Source organism: Rutilus rutilus (assembly GCF_951802725.1).
Source record: "Rutilus rutilus genome assembly, chromosome: 4".
Classification (NCBI taxonomy): Eukaryota; Metazoa; Chordata; class Actinopteri; order Cypriniformes; family Leuciscidae; genus Rutilus; species Rutilus rutilus.
The window spans coordinates 2,657,403-2,676,559 of NC_140212.1; the positions used below are offsets into that span (position 1 = coordinate 2,657,403).

Sequence of the window (19,157 nt, forward strand, 5' to 3'; positions counted from 1 at the left end):
TGGAGATATATGAGACTGTTCCTACATAATCTGCCATGATGCATGAAGGTTTTGGTTTTATTATATTAATATAGTCAAACCAAAAATGATTCAGACACCATATATCTTTTTTTTTTTTTTTTTTTTTTTTGGATGCAGGACACTATAGTTAGGATAGCAAGGTGTCTGAATAAATTTTGGTTTGACTGTATGTATTAATGTATTTCAGATGGATGGGGAAAATAAAGTGGCTAGAGTAACAAAAATAGTAACATTGAGTCTGTCGACTGAATGCACATTTTGCATATCGTTGCAAATAATGAAAGCATCTAGTTTTGTATCAATTAGTTTTGTATTGTTGTGTTTGGTGACGACATTATCATCTTACATTATTGTGTTTTCATTCTAGAGCCCCTGAACCGACTGTTCTTCAGTTGAAATGCGTCCATTGGTTCTAGACTGGGTACCAGAACCGTGTCAGTGTGAAGGGAGTAATTGTGTGTGTGTGTGTGTGTGTGTGTGTGTGTGTGTGTGTGTTTACCTGGTTCTGCCTAAGCGTGGACACCAGTTTCTGCAGCGAGATGTTCTCTTCCTCTAGTTCGGTGTAGTCTTGCAGTAATCTGGCCTCTCTGAATTTATACTCTCTGATCTCCTCTCTCATCCGGCTTCTCTGCAGATCTAACATCTCATAACTCTGAGAGACGAAGAGACGGAAACAGCGAAAGAGAGACCATTTAAAGGGCTAGTTCACCCAAAAATGAAAATTAGCCCATGATTTACTCACCCTCAAGCCATCCTAGGTGTACAGTATATGACTTTCTTCTTTCAGACGAATACAATCGGAGTTATATTAAAAAATGTCCTGGCTCTTCCAAGCTTTATAATGGCAGTGAATGGCTGTATATTTTTTGAAGTCCTTCAAAGTGCATCTATCCATGATAAAAGTGCATCTATCCATGATAAAAGTGCTCCACACTGCTCTGGGGGGTTAATAAAGGCCTTCTGAAGTGAAGCGATGCGTTCGTGTAAGAAAAATATCCATATTTAAAACTTTATCGACTTAAATAACTAGCTTCCGGCAGACGGCCTACGCAAGTCGACTTACGGCAAAAGAGTAACACTTGACAATGTAGATGTAGACGTAGATGTAGGAGTAGCGTAAGCTTTGTTGCTTCAAACAAACAGGGTACGTCATTACGTTGTGCGTCAGGTCAAGTGTTTCTCTTTTGCCATAAGTCGACTTGCGTAGGCCGTCTGCCGGAAGCTAGTTATTTTAGTCGATGAAGTTTTAAATATGGATATTTTTCTCACACAAATGCATCGCTTCGCTTCAGAAGGCCTTTATTAACCCCCCAGAGCAGTGTGGAGCACTTTTATCATGGATAGATGCACTTTAATGGACGATCACAGCCATTATAAAGCTTGGAAGAGCCAGGACATTTTTTAATATAACTCCGATTGTATTCGTCTGAAAGAACAATGTCATTTACACCTAGGATGGCTTGAGGGTGAGTAAATCATGGGGTACTTTTCATTTTTGGCTGAACTATCCCTTTAAAATAAGGCACACCTGTCAAAACCGTGAGAACACATTCACAGGGAAACATCTGCAATGTCAAACCCATAACTGATTAAACCCCTTCACACTCAAGTCTGAGCAAGTTTCCGACCTCTCTCAGTTCCTGTAGGATGGAGCCGAGTCTGTCGTTCTCGGCCTGTGTGCAGGACGCCTGTGATCTGCTGCTCTTCAGCTCGGCTTGCTGCTCCAGCAGGCGCCCCATGTAATACGCCTCCTTAGTGGCCGACTCCTGCAGCAACGTCTCCTCGTTGGTCTCCCCATCTTCAGCCACCTTCCTTTGAGTGGTGTACGCCTGGCTGAAGGCCTGAGGACGAGAGAGAAGACATGATAAACTTTAGTGCCCCTATTATGCTAGTTTAAAGGCTCCTAATTTTGTTTTGGAGTCTCCAACAATAGGTTTTACTGTGCAATTTTTTTTTTTTTTTTTTCATAATAAACATTGCAGCATCACCTCTTTTCTCACAGTTTCTGAAACGGCTTGATAAAGGATTCGGTCTCTCTAAACCCCGCCTTTCAGAGAGCCTTCTCTGCTCTGATTGGTCAGATGGCCCAGTCTGTTGTGATTGGTCTACTCTGCTCTGATTGGTCAGATGACCCAGTCTGTTGTGTTTGGTCTACTCTGCTCTGATTGGTCAGATGGCCCAATCTGTTGTGATTGGTCGACTCTACTCTGATTGGTCAGATGGCCCAGTCTGTTGTGATTGGTCTACTCTGCTCTGATTGGTCAGATGGCCCAGTCTGTTGTGATTGGTCTACTCTGCTCTGATTGGTCAGATGGCCCAGTCTGTTGTGATTGGTCTACTCTACTCTGATTGGTCAGATGGCTCAGTCTGTTGTGATTGGTTTAATTTGCTCTCATTGGTCAGATGGCTCAGTCTGTTTTGATTGGTCTACTCTGCTCTGATTGGTCAGATGGCTCAGTCTGTTGTGATTGGTTTAATTTGCTCTCATTGGTCAGATGGCTCAGTCTGTTTTGATTGGTCTACTCTACTCTGATTGGTCAGATGACCCAGTCTGTTGTGATTGGTCTACTCTGCTCTGATTGGTCAGATGGTCCAGTCTGTTGTGATTGGTCTACTCTGCTCTGATTGGTCAGATGGCTCAGTCTGTTGTGATTGGTTTAATTTGCTCTCATTGGTCAGATGGCTCAGTCTGTTGTGATTGTGCTACTTTGCTCTGATTGGTCAGATGGTCCAGTCTGTTGTGATTGGTCTACTCTGCTCTGATTGGTCAGATGACCAAGTCTGTTTTGATTGGTCTACTCTGCTCTGATTGGTCAGATGACCCAGTCTGTTATGATTGGTCTACTCTGCGTGTTTTGGAAACCAAATACTTCTACTTATAGCATATACTTTAGATAGACAAGGTCCAAATTCAAAGTTTCCTTACTTAAAAAGTAGATCTTACTTTCAGTAGATCTGAAAGTAAAAATACAGCAGTTACAACACAGGCAAATGGATATGTCAGGGTTTAATCAATGCTATTTCAGTATTACTATTATAGTAAAAAAAAATTAAGTTAACTTAGCAATTTTATTTCTAATTTTAAATTTAGTCATTTCATTTTTGTAATTTTTATTCTTATTTTTTAAAATATTAGTATTTAGGTTTAATACATTTAATTTCAGTCTTGGTTATAATTTATTTCCAATTAGTATTTTTTATTAAACTTATTTTTGATACATTTCTAATTTTCATTTAGATTTTTCCGTTTAACATTTATATTTTATTTTATTTCAGCTTCATTTCAATTAACAAAAACATTTGAATAGTACTAGTTAAAATTAACGACAATAACCCTGGGTTTAATATCTGCAAAAACAGACAACTACGACAAAATTTCTATAAAAGAGAGGCTGTAAACTGCAGGAGAGACAGAATCTGTGACCTCGTAATGTGAGGTGAAGTTCAGCCAATACTGGCTATAATCTGGAAAGCGTGAGTGGAATAGATGACAATGGTGATCTCGCATAAGACAGAGAAAATCAATGCAGAAACTCAAGTGTGAAAAATCAATTGGGAGGTGTATAGGAGCTCAACGCTCCAGGTATGAGGGATGAGAGAAGAAATAACAGACTTATGGAGCAGTGCATTATGGGACAGCATCGATAACAAACGGTTAATTACATGCATGATAGGAGGCAGAATGACCGTAGTATTTGCTGAATTTCCCCAGCTAACAGTGAGGGAACATTCTCAGATCTTTAGCTTTTCTCAAAGTTATGAACAAACGTTTTTCTAGTAATGTTAATGAAACGTTCTTTCAGAGTTACCTGGTCTGTTCTCAGAACGTTAGCACATGGAGAAAATGTTTTAAGTTAGATGTTCGTCTAACATTTTCTAAATATTTCAACTTGTTTTGGAATGTTCAAAGAACATTCAAAAGTAACGTTCCCATGATGTTTGAAGAATGATAAACTGGAATGTTCCTTTAAAGGGGTGGTATAATGCCCTTGTAAGATGTAAAATAAATATCTGATGTCCCCAGAGTGTGTATGTGAAGTTTTAGCTCATATTACCCCACAGATATTTTTATATAGCATGTTAAAATTGTCACTTTTTGAGGGTGAGCAAAAACGCACCGTTTTTGTGTCTGCCCCTTTAAATGCAAATGAGCTGCTGCTCCCGGCACAGGGGGCGGAGCTTCAAGAGCTCATGTCCTTTTACCTCACACACACATGCACTGAAAATTTCAAAAACGTTTAGCCTTTTGTGTTCAAACCGAAGTCAAAAAGATGGAGAGACTCAAGAAGAAGTGACAATATGTAGAAGCAACAGAACATTTCTGAATGGCTAGTTGATGAATTTATGTAGCTCATGTGTAGTTATCTTCTAGTCATTGATTAGCATATTCTGTCTTGATAATCTATAAATCGCGTTCCCGGGGGCGGGGTTTATGTAAATTTTAGGGTTGGTGATGTCACTAACCCGTGAAGAAGCTCGTGTAGTCTCTACCAGCCGTTTGTTGTAGTCCTTAAAAAGTGATTTCTTTAAAATAAAATATCTCCCTTTGCTTTGAGTGTTGTAACTTTGCAGATGTTGTTTACGCTCAAACAGCAACATTACACACTAACTAAAGCTAGAAAAGTGAAATCATAATCAACCACCCCTTTAATGTTTAAATCCGTTTTTTAAGTCGCTCACTGTAATGGAGAGAGAGCCGAATGAGTCTTGTGCGCTCGGAGGGAAGTGTGTTCCTCCTGCATGGATGGAGACCGATGGACCCCTGGAAAACAGACGCCACTGGGCTTTTCCATTAAGCTGGAAATTCAATCAAACTCTCTCTCATGGTCAGTCAGTCCTGCTGTGCTGGGAAAACTCAAAAGAGTGAGATCAGAATTCTTGCGCTTGAACTCTTGAAGTAGTTCGTTAAGTCAAGCATCACTATTACTAATGCTCAAACCAGTTGAACAAACCTCTAATTCTAGTTATTATACTTAAGAACCAGATATTCAAACGAATGAAAACAATGAAAACTAAATGAAAACAATCAGATTTTTTCCCCCCAAAAATAAAAAGTCATGCCATAGAGGGTTAAAGCTACACTGTGTAACTTTTTAAGTTGATCCTTAGCAAAAAACACTTTGTTCTATCAAAAGTATATGTGCTCATTCATGTGTAATTACTTCCACCAACTAATCAAGTATTCTCGTAAGCGTAAAATCTGCCATTTATAATACATACGAGCGAGTCGCTCGAGTGGCGGAAGCCATGTTGCGCCTCCATCTTGAAAATACATTCGCCAAAGAGGGACATACCTGGAAATTCAAGCTTCGCCTTTCGCGTTTTACACTCAGTGACACCGTGACGAATGCGAGGAGGAGATTACTCGCGACTGCCGGCAGATTTGAAAGATTGCTGAAGATGGAGGATCACGCCTATTCTCGAGGACATGTAGCAGAGTCGCCAAGGAAGTGAAAGAGAGAATTAAAACGTCAACGAGACAGGCAAATCAGCAAGACCAAAGCCAATATTGGAGTAACTTTTCCCAGATGGAAAGAGCTCATGAGGAGCAAAGATTTTAAAACGGACGCCGAGGTTGCCTGCTTTCTTCTCGACAGGTAATTCAGCCTATTTGTGTGAATGCGAAGTTTTATAGTTGCTTGTCTGACCATAGCATGGTTGTGCATAACGCCAGAGCGACCTCTAGTATAACTTGCGTTACTTTTCCTCGTGTCAATGGTGAAAAAGTATTGTTTACCTTGTAACATAAATCTGTGCTGCGACGGATCACAGGTGATGAATAGTTTTAAAGGCGCAATTTTTTAAGCTATATAAAACAAGGACACTGTAAATTCGATTCGTTTGGGATAGCTGATATTAGCAATGAAATGGTTCCAAAATAACGAAACCATAAAACTATTATTCATTTTACATAGAGGTCATAACCTACATGTTAACTGACTAAATAACTAAATGCACTCTGTAATAGTTTCCTAAAGTAACCTCATCACTTGAAGGAACACTCATGGACGAAGTCGAACTGTTAATCTTGGAATAATACGGACACCGTAGGAGTTAAAACGCCCTCGGAATTGAAAGGAACAGAAACTAATATTCACTGGGTAGTCAAATACAATTTCACCGCTAGATGGGGGGAAATATCACAGTGTAGCTTTAAAGTCATGCAAATCTTGTATTTTTGGAAAATTTAGTGTAACGATGAGTCTAAGACATGGAGGAGGGTAAAAGTTAGGCTAGTTAATTAGGAAACTAGAATGAACACAATGCAATAATACAAATAATGAAAATATTATAGTGTTATCACTAATCTGTAACACTTTACAAAGTTAATGTATTAGCTAACATGACCTAACAATATATATATATATATATTTTTATTAATGTTAATGTTTAATAATTAAAATACTTCTACACAAATGTTTTATTTGAAATTGTAAGTTAAATTCGCAGCTTTGGATGGAAACACAGATATAGATCAGAACATGACCAATGAAACAGAAGATCATGTTCTTTCTCCTGATAAAAACTGAGAAGAAATGAATGTCAACCGATTATTCTTTATGTATTCTGATGTAAGAATATTTTAAGGGGATGGGTGATGGTTGTTCTCCTTCTGCTGTTATTGGATGATTAGCAATGACATAATTCATGCCGCGTAAGAATGAGTCAGCAGTGGCAAGATCGGTCTGTTAAATGTAAGCAGGGATAGAGAGATATACATCGTTTTTTAATGTGTTGGAGACAACTATTTGCAACAACAAGCGTTTTTCTATTTGCAAACAACAGTTTGTGGATAATATTTCTATGTGCAATAATATTTGGAATCGTGATGATCACAAGCTGAGCTCTTCTGACTGGGTTTCTTTAATAAGCTTTTACTCAATGTTCAAATGTTCGTTATAAAGACAACTGAAAGTGAATATTTAATGTTCATTGAAATAAAATATAAATATTACTCAAATTGAAATAAAACTGAAATAATAATAATACATTAATAAAACTAAATTATTCAGATTTTTCAACTTATTCAAACACAAATAAGTTAATTCAAAATATTAACAAATGCTATATACACAATACTAAGATAACACTGCGCAGTACACACTTATTTATAGGCAGTATTGGATGCAAACAGTCAGCATTTATACTTAGAAAACACATATGATATAAATTATAAAGTCATTTACTTTGTTATATATAAATATCACTACAGTAATTTATCATTAGTGTGAAGTATGATGAATCATAATCATTTATAATATTCATATAAATACACTTGGATGTATTATATACATGTATAGAATTTACATATTACTTATCTTTAAATATAATTTAAATCATATTTGTTATCACAAGCATGATGTCATCATCATGATGACATCATTATGTCCCCCCCCCCAATCATTGTGTGATGATGACGTTTCTGGACATTCCAAAAGAATGGATTGTGTCAAGAGAAGGAACTTCTACAGATCTATCCTGCTCACTGCATAAGTACCTCACACACACACACACACACACACACACACACATACAGACGGACGCACACACACAAACACACTCACGCGCGCACAGACACGCACTCCAACACACACGCACACACACAAAATACACACATGGACTGTGGAAATCACCCAGGAGATTCTCTTTCACACAAAGACAAAGCTGACTCTCACACCAGCCCTCCCTCTCTCTCTCTCTCTCTCTCTCTCTCTCCTTCTGTTCAGACAGACACACCCCTCACACAGATCTCAGTAACACAGCGCAGTATCTATCTATCTATCTATCTATCTATCTATCTATCTATCTATCTATCTATCTATCTATCTATCTATCTATCTATCTATCCATCCATCTATCTCTCTATCCATCTATCTCTCTATCCATCTATCCATCTATCTATCTATCTACAGTATCCAACAGTCGGTTCTACAGCGGCTCGTGTGAGAGACGGTAAGCTGAGCCTTATAATTTTCTGGAGAGCAGGTCCACACAGACACACGGATCGATATGAAGGCCCGCGGGCCGCAGTGAACCTTTATATGTGACCCGCTCTGCAGCAGAGCTCGAAAACGCCTCGAAGTCGGTTTATTTCTGGACAGGAATCAGATCAGATGCTCCTGAAACCGGAACAATGTGAGATGTGTGTGTGTGTTGCACAGTGTTTGTGAGAGAAAGAGCTGGTGAAAGTGACGCCTCCGTGTCTGACATGGTGTTTTTTGTTGCATAATGCAAAATAATAATCATTAATCCTTTTCCTAGTCTCATCTGCATCCTGACAGCTTTGCCCTATCCTGCATTTGTGAAAGTGAGCGTAGAAGTTTGTCTTGAGAGATATATCTATATATCTATATCTATATATATATATATATATAAAATGTATGTATGTGTGTGTGTGTTTGTTTGTATATTATCATACACGGCCCATCTCTTTTATAATCTAGCATCAACATTCTGGCTTTACAATTACGAGGATTGACTACAGTCAATATAGTCAACAAATCACATCTGAATGAGATAGAGCCAATAAAATAAGTAGTTATGCCTAATAAAACCTGCCAAACTGTTCATTACAGTTACAGTATCATTTATCCCCCAAAAAAAAATAAACTAAATTAATTCGATTGTATAAAAAATAAAAAATACTTTTTGAAGAAGCGTAAGCATACTTAACAAATATAAAAAAATATACATTGACATAAACATTATAATATACATTATTTAAGTATATATTTTTTTATTTATATTGCATTACAGTACTGACACGTTTGAGAATTGAGAGAATTTACAACAACAACAAAAAAAAACTTAAATGTAAAATGCCTGGATGCATTTGGTGTATAAATGTGATAAATCGTCATGAAAATAGCCACAATTCCTAAAATAGGCTTCATTTTCTTTATGCAAGTTAATAAAAAAAAAATTGTTCTGATTTTGAGGTTAAATATGGACATGTCACATTCAACCAGGAAGTGTTATCATCTGAATTATGCAGCTAATGTTTCTCTCAGCGTATTATCCAGCTTGACGTTCACGTGTTTTCCCTCTAAGTGCCAGAATCTGTCCGATCCATAATTCATAACTCGGAGCAGACATGTCTCCAAGCTCCGGCCCGAGCACTTCAGGAACTCGGCATGAACTCCAAAGAGATCCGTCACTACTAGATCATTTCAAAAGATAAAGCAGAAGTCTTTGTTGTAAAGAACACAATGTCATTTTCATCTTCATTTTTAACACTATATCATTTTCAAACCCACATCATATCAATCATATGATGTCCCACAGGTTATTTTGGGTTCATATTCTGAAATCCGAAATCATATTTGAGGAAAACATGCACACACATACTTGTTAAAGCGACGATGCAGCGGATGAGCTTATGCATTTTTCATCTTTACTCCAGCGCTGATGTACATTACCACACATGCACCGCTGGAAACACTAAACCCAGTCAGAAACGAGGATTTTCTGATCCGAAAAACCCCTTCAGCATGTTCTTAAAGGAGTGGTATAATTCCCTTTTCACAATATGTAAAATAAGTCTCTGATGTCCCCAGAGTGTGTATGTGAAGTTTTAGCTCAAAATACCCCACAGATATTTTTATATAGCATGTTAAAGTTGTCACTTTTTGAAGGTGAGCAAAAACGCACAGTTTTGTGTCTGTCCCTTTAAATGCAAATGAGCTGCTGCTCCCGGCACAAGGGGGCGGAGCTTCAAGAGCTCATGTTCTTTTACCTCACACAGACATGCACTCAAAATTTCAAAAACGCCTTTTATGTTCAAACCGAAGTCAGACAAAGATGGAGAGACTCAAGAAGAAGTGACAACATGTAGAAGCAACAGGACATTTCTGAATGGTTAGTTGATGAATTTATGTAGCTTATGTGTAGTTATCTTCTAGTCATCGATTAGCATATTCTGTCTTGATAATCTATAAATCGTGTTCCGGGGGCGGGGTTTATGTAAATTCTAGGGTTAGTGATGTCACTAACCCTGTCGTGTAGTCTCTACCAGCCGTTTGTTGTAGTCCTTAAAAAGCAATTTCTTTAAAAGCAAATATCTCCCTTTGCTTTGAACTTTGAGCGTTGTAACTTTGCAGATGTTGTTTACGCTCAAACAGCAACATTACACACTCACTAAAGCTAGAAAGGTGAAATCATAATCAACCACTCCTTTAAAGCATACTACCACCAATCAGCACTCAGCAAATGCAGATCTACGAGCCCAAGCATCTCATCGACAGCAAATAAGAAACCACTTTACAGTTACCTTGATAATATAAGCCATTACAGCAATCAAACGTATTAAATAATCATCCAAAAACATCCGAATGCACAAAGGCATCACAACAAGAGAACAATTAAACTCATTCTTAATATATTTCTCATGGAAATGTACTGTAGACGTGCAACCACTGCCTGTTTTCCCCCGGGAATAAAATACAGCCTCAAATATCCCAAAGCGTTATCGCTCTGAGACAGACTCAATCCTCAAAGCCTTCGCAAGACTTACACTCTCAGTCGGGGGTGAAAAACACTCTCACAATGGCTTTATATCTGAGATGGAGACGACACCAGACTGTCGAACATAAGAGTAAGTGACATCTGAGTCGGTTTTGCTTGTATTTGTGATATTTAAGGAACAACTGCTGCGCTTTAATTTGGCAGATTACAAGCCACAACAGAAACTGATACACATTCTGCCAATATTGCAAATGCAGGTTATGGGAATCAGCCAATAAACGGTCAATTTTGCTTGTTTATTAAGAAAGACTGTAGGAGATTGGCTCTGAATGGTTGAAAAAGGCAGAGGAATTCAAGTAAACAACTATAAAACAGCGTTTGAAATACTTATAATAGCAGTGATTGTAATGAATGGCTGATTGTAATGAATGGCTGATTGTAATGGGAATTCTTGGGACGGTCTCATTAGACTCCGGGACGCTTCTCGGCTCACGGGTTTGTGGGTTTGCCAAGGAAACACTAACAAAGACTTTGGGAAACAAGCTTTTGCAAAACAAAAAGCCAAACTGTATATAACTTTTGGTTACACTTTATTTTACAGTGTCCTTGTTACATATGTTACATGTACTTACCGTAGTAATAACAGTAAATTATGCATAATTACATGCAACTAACCCTCAACCAAACCCTAACCCTATAGTAAGTACATGTAGTTGCTTAATATTACTCAGTACTTAAATATATAATTACACTGTAACAATGACACCTTAAAATAAAGTGGGTAACACTTTATTTTACAGTGTCTTTGTTACATGTAACATATGTACATACCATAATAATAACAGTAAATTATGCATAATTACATCCAACTAACCCTCAACCAAACCCTAACCCTATAGTAAGTACATGTAGTTAATTAATATTACTCAGTAGTTACATATATAATTACACTGTAACAATAACACCTTAAAATAATATAATAATCAAAAATAAAATAATTTTAAGGTGATGTAATTTCATTGTACTTACACAAATAAGTACTGAGTAATATTAATTAACTACATGTACTCATTATAGAGTTAGGGTTTGGTTTAGGGTTAGATACTTGTAGTAATTATGCCTAATTTACTGTTATTATTACTATAGTAAGTACATGTAGTAACGTGTAACTGCGTCACCTTAAAATAAAGGCTTACACTTTATTTTAAGGTGTCAGTATTACAGTGTAATTATATATTTAAGTACTGAGTAATAATAATTAACTACATGTACTTACTATAGAGTTAGGGTTAGGACGAGGGTTTGGTTTAGGGTTAATTGCATGTAATTATGCATAATTTATGCGTAACATATGTAACAATGACACTGTAAAATAAAGTGTTACCAAATAAAGTGTTAACTAACTTTTTTTTATGTGATTTTTATTATATATATTTATCTCCTCGTTTATCACAAATAATTTTGTTTATAATTATATTTTTTGCTATTTCCCAGTTTCACGTTATAGTAGCAGCCAATCTGAGCAGGGCGATGGGGAGTCTTGAAAGTCAGAAATAGACATTTATGAATAATATATCAGCAGATGCCATCATCATCTGGCATGCCTCAGATTACCATTACTATTTCATACGCCCGGGAAAGACAGATAATTACCAATAAAATGCATATTACAAGAAATTATATCAGGAATAATGACAATATAAAATCAAAACACGAGCTGCTATATATATATATATATATATATATATATATATATATGTGTGTGTGTGTGTGTGTGTGTGTGTACTTGCAGATAAAGCAACAATCCATTCAAGATGGTGGATAAAGGGAGAGAAATGCTGATAGTACATTTAAATGCCTACTTACAATTTACTTCTACTTCTATATTTCTTTCAGTACTGAAAAGAATCAAAAATATATATATATACGCAGTGTCTGAAAATGTAATGCTTCCCTACTATATAGTATGTGAAAAACAGTACGCCAACAGAGTAATATGTGCGAATACCTAGTTTTTGAAAAACATTAGGCATTTGATGGACACTTTACTATCCTATGAGGCCACAGGAGAGGGTTTATCGATGGCCTTTCTCCCAGTCCGCACAACTCTGGCACATTATCATATAGATGACACGGAAGAATATCACTAAATGCCAAATTTGTGTGACCAATTATTCCAGCGCAGACCTCTGATCTGTTAGACAACAATCAATACAGTTCATTTAGGTTTAATGGAGAACTGAAATGGCCAATTCAGTCATCTATATCACCTCCAACACACACACAAAACTAACAAAACTTTTAAAAATAATCATAAACCCATCACTCTAGAGTTTTGTTTCATGATTTTCTGTTGTCTTCGGGTTTTTTGGGGATCTCAATGACAGTCTTTGTACTCAAGTGCATATGGAGGACTCCTGAAGCACACATGCTCTTCAATCTTATTACCCGTGCGTGTGTTTGCTGGCAGTCGTCAGCCTGTGCTTACCTTCAGCGCAGTCCACTGCAGTCAGCAAGAGTATACGCTATACTGATAAACTGGCTGTGAGAATATAGACGAGGAAGCAATATGGGATGAAAATGAATGTCCTTATGCATCAGTCGAGAACGTAATTTAGTGTGCGACTCATCAGCGAATCTGAAACGTCCCGGGACACTCGTGTTCACATCTGCTGTAAAACTAAATCTCTTGCTTACGCAAATATTTTATGATAGCTGATGAGAAATCAAACGGGAAAAGTAGATCATTAGAACTAAATATTGCAAAAAAAAATGTCTTGAGCTTATGCAGTACATCATTATATATTTATTAGTGCTGTCAAACTGATTAATCGCGATTAATCTAACATAAAAGTTTGTATATATGTGTATGTATATATATATCATACAGTATACACATACATACACATACAGGACATACTTGCTTTGCTTTTGTTTGTTTGCTTTGTTCATTTATTCATTACTACTAGTGGTTATTTTCATGTGGTTAAAATAGTAGACATGGGGAAAAAAATGGTGACTGGCAATATATATACATACATAAATACATACTGTATATTCTACTTTCTATCATTTTCTGTTCAACACACATCCATCTTGTATGTTATCACTGATTTTTGGAAATATTCTATTCTATTCTATTGTATTCTATTCTATTCCATAACATTTCTTGGCAATGTTCTATATCATTGATATGTTCATATCATGACATGCGTTTTAGCAATATTCTATTCTACTTTGTTGTTCTCAGTTGTATTCTATATAATTCTGTTCTGGTCTATAACACATTTATGTTATCCCTGTTCTCACTAAATTTTGGAAATATTCCATTCTATTCCATTCTATAACATAACATATCTTGGCAATGTTCTATCACCAGAGTTTTGGCAATATTCTATTCTACTTTGTTGTTGTCATTTGTACTCTATATAATGTGTTCCGTTCTGGTCTAAAACACATAAAACACCACCGGCCTGCTGTTTAAAGAGGCGCTCCAGTGAATAAGTGCAGCATAAGAGGAGAGAGAGGCGTCTGTACCTCCTGCAGATGCTCCAGCTCCAGTCTGAGGGACTCCTGCTCGGTCTCCAGATCCGCATACTGTTGTTTGAGGGTCTGGTTCTCCTCCAGCACCGCGAGCCCGCACTCCGCCGCCCGGACCTTCTCCCGGTTCGCCTCCGCAAGCTCGCGCGTCAGACGCTCCACCTCCGCCCGGTAATGATCCACCGACTCCCCGCATCCCCCCCCGCCTCCCCCGGCAGCCATCGGCCCGGCCCGTGCCCTCCACTGCGCTGGGTGGATGGATAGATGAACGGATGGATGGATGGATGGACCTTACCCGAACCTCCAATACAAAGTCAATGATACGGACATATTATCAACAAAAGAATCAATGTAACCCTAAATCATTTCGAGTGAAAATCAAACATCGCGATCATAAAAAAAGGGGGGCCTCGCTTTCTTTCTTTCTTCCTTTCTTTCTTCCTCCTCTTTTTCTGCTTGATCATGGGTGTTGGGACGCCATCATCACTAGGATGGAGAGAGAAGTGGCTCAACTCACTTCGGCTCTGGCTCTCCTCCCGCTGTGACGTCAGCCCATCTTGCTGCAGCCCTTCCCGATGCAAGCTTCCGGGAGCGCCCAGTCCCGTGACGTCATGCATATTCATAAGCTTGAAAAAAGAAAAAGAAAAAAAAGAAAAAAAAGAAAATTTGAACACCAAGAGAAAAAAATCAAAATGTACATCTAATGGCATTTATAAATACAAATAAACAAGTATTAAGCAAGGCACGTATAAGTTAAATAAATAAATAATAATCATAATATATATATATATATATATATAGGCCTATATATATATAAGGAGGGGTCTTTTCATTCTTCTAATAAACCAAGGTCTTTTATTATTCCAACAAATTTGCATATTCATAAGCTCCTGCCGCCCTTTTCACATTTCCAGGTTTCTCAGAAGTGGAATTTGTCATAGTTGGGTAAAGTTTCATAGCGGTGAATGAGAGACTACATTAAATATATTATTTGTGTTCCCATTTGCTCTAATAGGAGAAGAAAAACTCCACAATAGTGTTTTCACAACTTTAAAAAAGAGGACAAAAATAGAGAGAGAGATTGACAGCGGCAGTCAGAAGAGAAAAGAAACGCCAAGCAGCGTTGACTGTTTTTATCTAATTTGATGCAAATGTAATAAAATACAAAGTGTGTTATAAATGTACGCATAATAATAATAATAACATATAGAAACTTGTGTAATATATATAAAAACGCGTCATCACAGTCTGTGAAAAACGTCCGTTGAGTTCGCCAGCGCCCTTATTTGAATATGTATGTGGGAAACGGCACATTACCTCATTAATATTCATAAACTCAGCGTTTGCCCTAGGATTGTTTGTTTTTTATTTATCTGAAGAGTAAAGTCTCAAAAAATGTCACAAGAGGGCAGACGTCTCCTAAACATTGATAATCTTGCAGTACATTAATACAACTCTGCATTCACAAATGTGCTGGTAGGCCTAGTATTAATCACTGTTCACCATTGTAACGTTTTTTTGTTTTTTTTTACAGAAATACCCGATCCAACATCGGTTTATCAGGCAGGAAATATTGATTAATCCTCTATTGACCAATTAAATAGCGGGTTTTCTGCCGTAGTCAGAAGTGCGCTGATAAGACCGAGATAGTCTGGATGTCACGTCATTGCTGAGAGGCTGTAAACACAGATAAACACGAAGGTGAAAAGTTGAACATTTGGAAGAGTAAAGGTGTCAAGGTAAGGCTACAGCAGTAAAAAATAAACGAGTGTGTGATGGTGCAATGCCTCGAGAGAAAGTCGTGAACGCACTACAACACAAAGGACATGAATCCCTAGTTCCTGGACTATTTTTGTGCCAATGTTCTGTTGAGTATTGTATCATAAAACATGAACAAAACCTTCGCTCTCTGAAAAATCCCACAATGCACCGCAAAAACCAGGGAGAATCCACTGTCTATGGGGAGAATCGATGATGAAAAGATTTATCTTGAACTCTGTCATGGAAACAATAAAACTTTAATTGAACAATTTGACAATCGATTTAAAAGGAATGTATAGCCTACCTGTGAGATTTATCGCCACATTAGATCTGCGGTTTGGAAAATGGATGGATGGATGATTCAGGCGCCATCTTCTGGTGAGACGCAAGGAATAGCCTACATTTGGCGCTCAATTCTCACAGTGCATTATGGGTATTCTCTAGTCTTTGAGCACAAATCGGTTGTACAGCACACTGGTGCATTGTGGGATTGAATGAGTGCACTCGATAATGTCCTCTATGGTTTCGGACACCTCTACAAATGGCTGTTTCCTCTAATAGTGCATTCCTTGAGGGTATAGGGGGTGACCGTGATTTTGAACACTGGTCCCACTGGTCCCAAAGTGTGTAGTGAGCCATGGTTCTTACCAGTGCCCAGATTTGTATAGGCCTACACTATGATGATGACTACTAATTCACTAGCTAGGGAGCTGATTGAGACGCACCCATGTTTTCCCTGACTCTTCAACTACGTAGTGATTTCCGATTCGCAAATGAATCATTCTTTTGAATCCTTTGTCTGATTTTTTGGGGAACCAGTCAAATTATACAAGAGTTAGGGGTGGGGGGGAAACACAGAAAAACATATAGGCTACATTAAACAGCTGCATTTCCTTTAAATAGGTATAAGTTACTTTTAATTGATTATTAAATTTTTTAATTCAGGTTTACATGCTAGTTTCCATGACAGATTCAAGATACTACTAGAGCTGCCAGTTTGCTAAGTCTCAAATAATTATTAAACAGCAAACGCAAAGCGACAGCCCTTCCGGGGCTGAATTCACTCACTCCCTTTCATTCTTCAGTTCCTCAAGTGGACTGTATTAGTGGAGTAATGTAGGGAATAGTGAATGAGGGTGATTTCGGAGTTGTGTTGTAAGGGCTGCTGCTTTTGCATAGTTTGTGCTTGCTGTTTAAAGGGATACTTCACCGATTAGCATTAAGCTTTGTATCAGTAGAAACCCTGGTAGTATTTTCGAGTGACCGTGCTTCCCTCCCTCATGTCCCCCTGAGACCAGAGATTTCTGTATTGTGTGTCTGGAGAAAAAACTCTGATGACGCAAAAATCGTCATTTAGCTCATCAGAGGCTTTTCTGTCCAGAGGCGAGAGACTACAGCCAATAGGAGGAGCTCGTCCCGCATGTGTTCAACGCGCCCATAGGGGGATCTCACCATAAAACACCGTCTTTTCAGTTTCGAGTCGACTAGTAGCCTAGCTGTATCATTTCTCCCGATACTGCCCTCTGTAACCGGGAGGCGTGGCTTGGGAGTGTCCTCGTAGGGCAGCGAAGCAAGTGCATTCTGGGAGTTGTAGTCTTTCATCCACATGAGCCAAAAATACATTTTCTGGCTTTTCTCAGTCTAGAAGGCACCAACTTCTAAAACAATTTCACATAAATGACCCAATTTAAATACACATTCATCTTTCCAGTGGTGAAATATTCCTTTAATAATTATTTGAAATTGAGCAAGCTTGCAGCTCCAGTAGTAATGAAAACATTTATCTTGAACTCTGTCATTGAAACTATTTAACCTTAATTAAACAATTTGCACTTGATAACTTCTTCCACTATGGTTTCGGACACTACAAATGGCTGTTCCCTCAGAACGTGCCCCATTTAAGGGTATAGGGGGCGATTTTGGACACGGCCCTGTTCTTTAAAACGCCCTTTTGTTGTTTTTGTACTAGAACTGTTTCCTATCCCTCCAAAACGCCGCCCTCCGGGTAAATGCGAACACACAAAATGATTGACAGTCAGAGTCAGTTTCTGATTGGCTAATAAAGTACGTGCTCGCCCCCTTTATCAGAAACTGATTTCTCTCTGCATCTATTTCAGTGTCCGACAGGTAGTAGGGATGTGTTAACATGACTTTGTTAAATTATTGCAATAAATGTCATCTTTACAATGAGACTCCCATAAATTTCACATAATTTAGCCTATGAAAATACATGTTTTAGATAGAAGCTTGTTTTGTTTTTGATTTTTTTCCTCACAATTCTGACTGAAAAAAGTCTGAATTGTGAGTAAAAAAGTTTTTTTATTTCCAGGACAGAAACAAGCTTCCATAACATGTGTAACTTATTCATGTACAGAAAATATTCCAGCTCAGATTGATTACACGCAACATGAATCAACATGTCATAAATGAAATCATGGCACACAAATTACATCCAACTCAAAGTCCAATAAGAAGATACATGTATTTTACAATTTTACGAGGCATGGTTGTGCTCGAGTTCATTATTCTGTAGGACACATTTGTTTTTATATGCACCACACAGATGTATTCATATACAGAACGCAAATTAGACTTTAAAAGAAACCAAGTGATTCTAATTCTTCAGAACAGTTTGTCTTATTAAAGTGCAATACAGGAGCAGTATGTCAGAAACTATCAGGATTTGTGTACACTAGGAGTGCTTTTGTATGTTAAGATTTTGTGAATTGTATCCTTCAAACTGAAAAACGTGTTCATAACGAATCAGCCCTGAGATTACTCAATTATGCTTGGGTTTGATTTTTGTTCAGCTTGTTTGCTGTTATCTGTCGTGTGTTTTCCTTCAGCATTCACCCTGCAGTCACCCTTGCGTTTGCCCTCTCTACCCATCCTGACCTGCCTGTGAACTCAAATTAAGATAAGGCCCAACTTTATGGTTTAAGAGACAATAAACCAATTCAGTGATAATTAGACATTTCGACAACAAAATTCATTTATGGCACCGTATCCATTCAAGTTTACAGCTTATCTCTTGGAGGGGCGAATATAATATCATGATGCTGTTTAATAGAACACTTGTGATGAACAATTAGTTAAATACATATTTAAGTTGTTTAATTAAACCCAGACACATACTCTTAATGTTATAAACACACATTCTTCCAGTGGCGTAAATAGAACGTTTAGAAATAGAATAATGTTAGCACACAAACGTTATTTATACGTTGTTCATGGAATGTTTTTTCAGTTGGATGTTCTAACGCTTTTAAATGTTACTATTTGTTTCAGAACATTCAGAGAACGTTTGAATGTAACATTCCCATAATGTTTGAAAAATTCTAAAGTGGAATGTTTATAGAACGTTCAAATAA

At 37.5% G+C, this 19,157-nt stretch overlaps 1 protein-coding gene across 4 annotated transcripts in view; it reads right to left on the bottom strand.

Moving 5' to 3' along the window:
• LOC311289332 (protein bicaudal D homolog 1) overlaps positions 1-14,568 on the bottom strand; it is a 35,250-nt gene extending 20,682 nt beyond the window's left edge. For all 4 annotated transcript variants that reach the window (XM_084407243.1, XM_084407245.1, XM_084407244.1 and 1 more), the window contains exons 1-3: positions 14,023-14,568; positions 1,650-1,862; positions 521-673 (exon numbers count right to left, since the gene is read on the bottom strand). In XM_084407243.1, the coding sequence (XP_084263369.1) occupies positions 521-673; positions 1,650-1,862; positions 14,023-14,247 (591 nt within the window). In that variant the 5' untranslated portion in view covers positions 14,248-14,568. The remainder of the gene's footprint in view (positions 1-520; positions 674-1,649; positions 1,863-14,022) is intronic.
• Between the last annotated feature and the right edge of the window lie 4,589 nt (positions 14,569-19,157).